We start from the raw sequence: 10,602 nt of genomic DNA on the forward strand, positions 1-10,602 counted from the left end.
CTCCTCTTTGTTACTTAATGCAATGTTAATTTGAGAACAAAATGGTACTTTGGTAAATGCAAAGAACTTCGTTGTAGTTAAGGACACATGCTTTTTGACCAAAAACAAATCGTAAAATGTAAGGAGAGTTAAGGAGTTCATTCGCTATCAGTACAACTGAATGAAAACTACAGTTGTTTCAGTAGCTATGCGTGTTATGTTGGGAGTTAATACTTTTGAACCTGGTTCGAATCTCACTGGATAAATTCTTTTTCTAAATTTTCTGCTGTTCTTCCCTCACATTTTTTTGTTATATGTTTATTACACGAGGTTGACTAAAAACTTTCTAACCAAAAATAAAAAGTAGCCTTTTCCATATTTCCTAACAATTCCTGCTTAGTGCAAGGCACTTCTATCATCGATTCGTAAGATTTTTGTAAACCTGAAAAATCTAGAATTCTAGAGTTTAGAAAATCACTAACTTCCATAACTTCATCACTATTAGAACGTAGTTTATTATTATTATTATTATTATTATTATTATTATTATTATTATTATAAGCGTACGCAACTTTTGTGTGGGAACCCGGGTTCGATTCCCAGCGGGAGCTCATGTGGTTCGGTTTCCAGTTTAAACTATAGATCTACGTCTCATAGCCTCGCTGCTGAACGGAACGCTAAACTAAAATCAAATCCAAGTACCTTGTGCCCGGCATATTAAAGTAAAAAAAAAAAATATTGCAAGTACTGCAGAACCCAAATAATTAAAAATTAAATATTCACATCACCTAAAACGAGCACATTTCACATTCGATGCTCGAGATCCTACATGTAACCATAAAAGATGGAGTCCGGGAAAAACAATAATAAAAATTTAACGCACAGCAATTAAGATAAAATTACTACACAAAAAATAAAGTAGTTTCGTTTCATATTTGGAAAGTACGAGAGACTTTCAAACTATGTTAATTCAATATTGAAACGGAAGTAATAGATTTGTATCTTCAGATTGCAATAGAAGGATAATGTAAGATAGCACGTGTCCACCAGACGCTGAATATACATCGAAAACAGTTTTTCCACTATCTCGTAAAATTACTGCTGTATAGGAATCATTGATACCAGAAGTTGTACTAGTTCTTAGTAATTCTAGTTTCAGTAGGATAATGAAACTGGGATTAAATCTATCATTGGATTCAAAATCATACCAGAAAGCGCCTGTCGCCTTCAATTCCCGTTTTTACTCTATGAGAATTAATATTAGAACCGGAACTGGTATTTGATGCGTACCACTTTTGGTTGCAATAGAGGAATAATGTCGAAAATGAAATCTATTCTTACGGGAGTGGATTAATTTTAAGAACTGTTTCTTCCTATCTGTTACCGTTTTATACTATAGTAATCAATGTTGAAACCGAAAACTGTAGATTTTGATCACTTCCGGTTTAAATAGAGGGAGAAAGGTTGGAATGAAGTTATTCTTGTAACGCTTAATCCATACGAGGGCCATGCCGAAAGTTTCTAGCTCTGATCACAAGAACATCGAACTGGAACAAAACATTTACAGTTTTTCAAAGTACTCTCTACGGACACGAATACATTTTTGCATCCTTTCAAACCACTTAGAAAACTGTTCATTCCACACACTTTCGTCTATATTGTCCACAGACTCCAAATAAGCACCAATCGCATCATCATCCGATGAAAAGCGACGTCCACGCAAGTGTTCCTTCACTTTGGAAAGCACAAAAAAATCGCACAAGGCTAAGTCCGGCAAATAGGGTGGATCTGGCCAGGGGTGGATAGGGCTACCGGGCGGCGCCGGTTGCGCCCCCTTAACGAATCACCCCAAGATGCAAGATATAAAAGAAAATTTCGGATTGAACGAAGCAAACTTTAAATCGCGAAAATCGATTCGGCGACGTGGAAAGAAGGTAAAACTATTAGAAACATATGTTGATGCCTGCAAAGCACATACCTATTTAGTGCCTCCAAACTTGCAAGACTATCTCTTACTGACTGCAAACAGACTGAACACAGTATTGAAGTTAGCGATACTTCCTCATCAGCTCATGTCACTGTCAGAGTGGAAAATGAACAAGAAAGTTCCACTTTCATGAGTCTTGAAATAGTGCACTTCCAACATCACTTACGATTGTTGCTATCAAAGAAGAAAATGAATAGAAAAGCTCCCAGTTCTAGTGATGTCGATTCTAAAATCAGTGAAAACATCGAAAAGCGTGATGCAGCAGGAAATAGAGGAACGAGCTCTTTCAATACGTACACAAGAGGATGATATCCTCAAGTTTTTGAGTTCCATCAACCAAAATAGAACATAACATTTTAATCATGAGTTTGCTTATAAACGGGCAGATGGTACCAACAGAGCTTGGCTCTCACACTATTCTACTCAAAATGCATTTTTTGCAGTGTGTGCACAGTTTATTCTGCAGACTGAACAAACTCGTTTCTGAAAGATTCTATACGTCATCGAATAAGAGAACAGGAGTCTTCCAAAATACATCAGACCAGCGTGGATGCTTACGTACCTAACAAAAGAGAACATAATGTTAAGAAACTACTTCCTCATGGATAGATAAAACAGCAGCAGTATCAGGTTGAGAAGAACAGACAGATAATGAGTTGTCGAAGTGCTGAAACTCATTGGTAAAAGAGGGCTTACTTTCAGAGGAAAAGGAAATGAAGCAGCTTATGGACTGGAAGACATAGCTACATATCATGGAAACTTTTTGGATATTATTCTTTTGTTAAGCAAATTTGACCTTCCGCTTAAAAATAATGTAGAGGTCATAGAGAAGAGTAAACTGAGTCATGTATGAGGAAATATGCAGGATGGTGGTCACATCACTTTCAAAAACCACGGTGGATTATGTTTTGGACGCTATCAACACACTTATTAAAAGATATTTCGAAAGAAATCTCTCAAGATTGAAAGTTTTCTGTTTTACTAGATACTACTCAATAGGTCAGTGCTCTGTTGTTTTAGGGTATGTTGTTAAAGAAAGAATTTTTCCATATGCAATCTGACAAAAGTTGTATTGATTGTGTCAGATCAAATCTCAACAAAGTGTCTTACAATTATTGCGGAAACAAGATGGTGGAAAACATTCTGCTTTGAAGAAAGAAAAGAAGCCATTTTTCGAATCTAGAAAGTGCATAGAATTGACCATAATGAAGAAAATCGTTTCTACAGAAAATATCAAACCAGAAGCTAGATGTAAAGCGAAAGTATATAAGATCTCAAGTTCACAAGAATTCTGACTGCACAAGTGTTCCTGAGAATATTTCATGCGAGGACCCCTCTGTAAAACTATCTCCAAACACAAGATTCTGGTGTATTGTCGTATCGAATGGTGCAGACTACTCTGTCACAACTGAAAGAGCAACGAGCTTATTTTGAATCTGTTGAGAATGCAGCGTTAAGATTTGCAGAATGGAGTAATTTGGAGAATTAGAACGTGATTTCTTTGTTTCTACTGACCTGTCGACAACTCGCCTTCGGAGGTGAAAAAGGAGGTTTCTTTATGAATGTAAAGATGAAGTTGCTTCTGATCCAATGGCCAGGTATTGCATCGAAGCATTCAACACAATATTGGTTACGATAATTTCTAGTATTTTTTCAAGATTCAAGAAGCAAGATACTTTATGGATTATTTGGGCCCTACAACTTCCAGACATGACTTTCAATAAACTTACCTTCTGAAAAAATTCAGTAAAGAAGTTTCCAAGGATTCTATAAAAGTCTGGACTTTTCAAGGAAGTGGGAATTCTTGAAAGTCAGTTTTGACGACGAGTACAACCGAGAAGAAACGACTAATTGTGCTGATTGTGCAAGTGATTCAGAATTAGAACAGCATTTCTTTACAAGGAGGGCGAGTGCAAAACGTGTTGTAAAAATTGTCCAATGTGCTTTTCTGATTTTGCAGAGTTGTAATTTGTACAGTAATGCGTATCCAGTTTTCTACTAGCATACAAATTTCTATTGACTTTGCTAGTAACTGATATATGTGAAAGAAGTTTTTCAAAACTGAAATACATTTAAAAATAGGTTAAAGCAGTGGTTCTCAAACTTTCCGATAACGCGGACTCCCTGTTCATTCGGAAAGTGATCCGCGGATACCCTTGCAATGCTATCTGAAATTTCACATGGTATTAAAAAGTAAACTGATTAGAATTACAACTGACAAGAAAAATATTGCAGTAAGTAATTTATTCTAAAGAAACGTGACTGTTTCCTAGTAAACGAAATTTCAATTGAAAATACAGTAACTTTCAAGGCTGAAAATCAATGTCTTTTTCTCTTAGGAAATCCACTTGATAAACAGTGTTTCCAAATATGGGTCACTAATGTGAAGAATGAAGTTCTTTGTGTTTTTCCATAGTTGCATTGAAATCTGGAATAATTTTTGTCACCATCAATCTTACGTCCGATTGCAAATTAAGACGATTTCGCTGTAAGGTTTTAATACCGCAAAGAACAGAAAAAGTCTGCTCTCATAACTAAGTTTCAGGGAAAGGCATCAAATGTTGCAATGCCTTTTTAGACAACTCTTCATACTCACAGGGCAGAAATTTAGTAAAATAGGAAAACATTTAAATTTACAAACGTAAGTATAATTTCTAATTGCTTCCTTTTTAGTAGCTGAAAAAAAATACTTCTTGCATAACACCTGAGAGTTTCGTTTTATTATAACACATTTCAATTTTTAGGCGTCGCAGACCCCCTGGATACGTCCCACGGACCCCCAGGGATACGCGTACCTCACTTTGAGAACTACTGGGTTGAAGGGTACTATATCATAGGAACATTGGAAACATGTATGTTGATGTCTATTGAAAAGGTGGTAGATACAGTAGCATCAAAAATAGCACTACAACATGGAATCGTGGTTTTTCGTTGTAGGCGTGATTTCCTGTGAACACAAATATACTACTAATTTTTCTGTTGTTTCTCTGTACTTTTTTTTCTGTATTCCCAGCTATGCCGCAACGAAAACAGATTCATCCATAGCTATATCCTATCACAACCGAAGCTGGGAGACGGCGGATATGAATATAAGTATCATAAAATATACAAATAAGCATATAGATAAATTGGACGTATACAATAAGCTGAAAATGACCTCGCACGCAGAGGCTTGAATAATTACAGGTGTTGGCAGCAGTTTCCGTAAGCGATGATCTACGCTCGTCTACACCGATGCGTTTACACTCTCACATTTGTTGCTCTGAATCTTACTTGTGGACGTCTTAGGCGGCACACTGTTACACCAAATATAAAAATATGGAGGAATACCAAGGTATCTGCGAATACTGAACAATCCACTGTCCGTGATGCTTAACTGATCACAACACTGTCGATATGCTGAGGAATTCGCTCCAACACACGAAGTTCTTTTTGCACTCAAATATAAATATTGGACTTTGGGATAAATATCTTGACTTTTAATGCTCAACTCAGGCAGGGGAGCGCATTTCATACAATGATACGAAGCAACTTACAACAGCACACCCGAACTATGCTTATGGGTGGCTCGAAGCAAGAACAAGAGTCGCGTCCAAACAAACGCACGCGCGAATGAATGTTCCTTCGATAGGTTTTGATATGTATATGGCTAACTGGGAAATTCCCGATTTTCACTCGTAACATTGGGACCAGAATCATGGCTAAAATTATCGATGAGTCTTTCCTGTGGAACGCACGCTGAGCGATTTTCTTTCTTTTTCGCCACATAAGGGAGTCCTGGGCGATTCTGTTGAAGCCACATACACACACACACACACAGATAAACATATATGTATATGATTGTGAGAGAGTTTTCTACGAGGCTTGTTCAGTAAGTTCGAAGTTAACGTGAACTGTTTATCTTCTTTAAATCAACACAATTAATGAGCCTCAAAAAGTGGTGACAAACATCTGCTAATTTTGTAATATAGTATACGTACTCCTTGAATTTCATGTAATATTTGAACAACTCAGAATAATATGCTAATGAAAGAATATAAGGTTTTGATTGTTAATACTATTGATTTACTGTAGAAAGAAAACTGTGCAACTTTATTTATTACATTGAGATTCTAGTGGCCCTTGTGGGAAAAAGCGCCCGCGCCTCCGTAATGATGCCTATCCGCCCCTGGATGTGGCAGCACTCTGACTCCTTCCTGGTTCAAAAAGTCTACAGTTCTTGCAGCATTGTGGGCACTTGCATTGTCATGATGCAACAGATGATGATCGAGTTTTGATCTTAGATGTTCGGTCTTCCATTTCTTGAACACAGTGGGAAGACAAACTGTTGAATACCACTCAGGATTCACTGTACGCCGATTGTCAAGTACAACAGTCGCAACATGTCCCTTCCTGAGAAAAGACGCAACACTCCGAGGTCTCTTCACTTTGGTTAGGGGATCTTCATTCTCGAAGCACCACACTTGCGACTGCTGCTTGGTAACCGGATCATAATGATAAATCCACATTTCGTCACCCGTGACGATGTTGTAAACATCACGACTTGCCCCTTGGTTGAATTTATTCAACATAAATTTACACCATTCCACCCTACCCTCTTTTTCCCTTTCCGTGAGTAAATGGGGGACCCAACGAGAACACCTTTCCCAGAGACCTAAGTGTTCATGCATAATTGTCTGCGCTGCTGTTGACCCAATGTTGAGAGTCGCTTCGATCTCCAGGAAAGATACATGAGGATCATCTTTCACCATTTGCCTCACAGCTTCGATGTTTTCGGGAGTCACTGCAGTGTTTGGCCGTCCGGAACGAGGTTCATCTTCAAGTGACGTACGTCCCCTTTTAAATTCCCGAAGCCAATTTCCAACAGTGGCTTGCGAAGGAGCAGATTTCCCAAAAGTATTCACCAAAGTTTCAAGGCACTGCTCCGCGGTTAAGCCCTTCTTGTAATCGTGGAAAATCATAGCGCGAAAGTCACGTCTTGACAGCTCCATGGCTAACTAGACAATGGATTATGCGCGCTTCCTTATCTCTCACCATGCTATCACAGACTCATTGTTGCCATTGATGGCTGAAAGTCACAAAATAACAGTGTGTCGAATGCAATAAACAAAATGGCGCTGTTAGATTATTGCGCTGCTAAAAACTTTTGGCATGTCCCTCGTATAAAAAGACATTTTTCGCTTTTCCCGTTTTTGCTCTATTGCGATCGACGTTGAAACCGGAAATGATTAGACTACTTCCGGTTTGAATAGAGGATTAACGGAGATTGAATCTATTGTTGGGATGCTGAATAGCTTCCAAGATAATGCTTGTTATCAGTTGCAGTTTTGCTCTATATAAATCAACATTCAAACCGGAAACTAGTAAATTTCTAACACTTCTGGTTTAAGTAGAGAGAGGGAGAAAAGATATATGTACTTGAGATGCTGAATCAAATCCAAAAAAACAATTATCCCTCTCTGCTACCGTTTTTGTTCTATGGTGATTAACGTAGAAACAGGAAATTGTTAGTTTTTATCACTTCTGATTAACATGGAAAATTAACGGAAGAGATGAATCCTATTCTCGAGAAGCTGAATCTATTTCAAAAACCTACTTCTTGATCTCTTTACTATTTTTGCTCTAATACCCATCGACGGACGAAGATTATATTTATGCATAGAATGGTTTGGAAGTCTTAAAATATTGAAATAATCAAGAAAGTGGAGCATAATTTTTCATTAATATGAACATTTGAAAAAATCTGCTACCCTACGATACACTATACACTACGATATAATCCTTTCCAATCCACAGAAAAGGATTTGCTAAACACTATCCTACATATCTTTCAAACAATTAACGTTATTCACCTGTCAAAAAAAAAAAAAAAAAAAAAAAAAAAAAAAAAAAAAAAAAAACTCAAGTGTTGGTCTATGGGAGACGTTATACGGTCTGTATGCTATTTCCTCTGAGCGTAAACCAAAGTGTTTTGAGGCAATCTTCTCTAGTAATCTTGACTTGAGGGTACTAAATTTGGTGAGGCAGCTGTTGCTATTCTTGATGCATCAAAATGATTTCATTTGAGATAGCTTTCTACTTTCGCAATATACTTAATACACCGTTTGGTATAGAGTGTACATTAGGAATGCCCTCAAGATTCCATAAAACACTGGCTATCACGTTATCCTGAATGGTCTCACATAAGAGTATTTTGAGAATGGAGAAGGTGTCTTCTACTGCTTGAAACCTGTTCTGTGCCAAGTTCAAAGTGGTGGATGTAAGTCATATTCTGAGTCACGAATCTTTATAAGGTTATATGATGTACTGACAAGCGAGCATTCGCTTCCGTTCCCCCACCCCAGTGGAAATCAAAAGGAGTTGAGGCTGAGCTGAGCACTATTTGATATATCCCAGGTGGGTAGTGAGGAAGAAGTATACCTTAAAACTCGCTGTAGGTTGTCTTCAGCATTCAGGAATATGAAAACCTGTCTAGCCGATAACTTCCTCATACTCAAATCTACGCTCAGCATTTCGTCAATATGTGTACCCCTTATACGAAATACCAATAGTTTCTATAATACACCAAAGATCTCCGATTATGTAATACCATGCCATGATTGACATAAATGTTTTCTGGGTCAGCATTGTTGAAAGTGCATCGCTGTAAAATAAATCATCAATGATCGCCTGACTCTTGGAAATGTGCAACTGGATTTCTCACAGCAGCATTGCAGTTCTTCAGCGATTGACGGGGGCTCACAGTGGTAGAGCGCTCACCTCTAATGTGTGGGGTCCCTAGTTCGATCCCAGCTCGCGTCAAGTGGGCTTTTTGGTGGACAAACTCTGTGTTCGTGGGTTATTTGGGGTTCTCCCGTTTCCTTCTACTCTATTCAATCCACCATTGCATTCATTTCTCATCATCATATCCCTTTTAGCCTACCCAGCATAATCATAGAACGTAAAACTGAGATTTAATTTTTTCAACGATTGACACACTAAAACGAATTCTTTGGGGCTATTCTTCTCTTGTAGAGGTGCTCGATTACTGCTCAGTTTTTCACCCGTTGTTCCTTGTTCATGCCTATTCACAGGGCTATTTTATCAATTTGTGGGTTATGGAGCAAAAGTAAATTAGGGCTAATGATGTAGGTGAATATTCCATATTCATCCCGAATGATTTTTTTGTGCCAAATTAGACTATCCATATCAATTACCATGGTATTACACTAAATATTTAAAACAAGGGGACGGCAATAATGAAACAGTATCCATCCATTTCATAACAATGCAATACAGCTCTTGGTATATGTTTAACAGCATTCGCTATCTTTTATATGGCATCAAATCTATTCTAATCAAAACAAAACACATCCTTTATAGTAATGGTTCATTATTTGGATTTTTACACTTCCAAACTACAGTATATTATGCATAAGTATAGTATATAGAACGTAAATAGCCGTCCGTCCATCCATTCATTTTTTTCTTCAATACCCAATAATAGCAAATACAGACTACGGTTGTCGCTATATAGCTTACCGACCATGTTACTGAGATTGTTTTTAGCAAAAACTGTTTCTACACGTTAAATTCTTTGTACAATTTGCAGTTATACTGCAGTAAAATGTGGCAGGTTGAACCGATTTACGCACAGTATTTTCATCAGTACATAATATTGTTTAAATCCACATTTGTCGTGTGGCTCTGGATGAATTGTTATAAAGGACAGTTAAATAAATTCACATAAATACAGTTATCAAAAGTTTGAAGCGATTCTTTGTAAAAATTGATTCTAAGTACATTATCCACGTACCATATTGAAACATCCATCGTATTTGTCGATAGGTATGGTAAAAACTAAGGGCTATTCAGAAACGTTGATATATACATATATATGAACTCGTCTTTCAAGAATAGGTTAATCTCCTCTCTTAAACTTCTGTATTCAAACCTAACTGGTAATACGATTCTTGGTTTCTACACTGATCTCCATGGAGACGCACGATAATAGATAGCTAGAAGTGGTTTCTTTGTATGGCTTCAGTATCGTAGGAACAAGTTCCATTTCCGCCCTTATCTTTACAGAAAAACTGTAATTAGAAATATAAACAACATCGGTTTCAATACTGGTCCTCATGGATCAAAAACTGTATTAGATAGAATGTTATTATTACTGATATGTGAAAAGTCGTTAAAGTTGTATGCGGTCTGGCGTTTCTGTAACAATAGATGTCCAGGTCTAGTGTTCTGCCTGGCGACAGTAGCTCGTGACACACAATGTCCTTCCAAATGCACAGCATAGCCTTCCCGGCCGTCTGGGCTTTGCCTATGACTGGAGTTTCACTTCGCTTCGACCATGATCTTTTTCACACATTGTGGTAGATTATCCACTTTTCATCATTTGTGATCAATAGCATCAAAAGTTACTCGAATTCATTTCAGTAGAGATTCGCAGACAGTAAATGTTTTGAGTCTGATCATGTGCCACTCAAACGTGCAGCTTTTTTCGAATGGTTTAATACTGTAGTTTGATGAAGGATGTTTAAATCATTTGCGATGTCATGACTGATTGCATGTCAGTTTTGCTCGACTTTTCTTGTGATTTTTAACTGTTGTTTTTGGTAACATATCTTGCTCATAACCACAAATTTCTT

General features: G+C 37.4%; 1 protein-coding gene across 1 annotated transcript; it reads right to left on the reverse strand.

Annotated features, from left to right (window-relative positions):
• Positions 1-6,078: 6,078 nt before the first annotated feature.
• Positions 6,079-6,957, reverse strand: LOC145678402 (histone-lysine N-methyltransferase SETMAR-like). Its single transcript, XM_081748511.1, has one exon. It carries the CDS (start codon positions 6,955-6,957, stop codon positions 6,079-6,081), a length of 879 nt encoding a protein of 292 aa, XP_081604637.1.
• Between the last annotated feature and the right edge of the window lie 3,645 nt (positions 6,958-10,602).

This window comes from Thermobia domestica, chromosome 1 (genome assembly GCF_964235325.1).
Source record: "Thermobia domestica chromosome 1, izTheDome1.hap1.1, whole genome shotgun sequence".
Classification (NCBI taxonomy): domain Eukaryota; kingdom Metazoa; phylum Arthropoda; class Insecta; order Zygentoma; family Lepismatidae; genus Thermobia; species Thermobia domestica.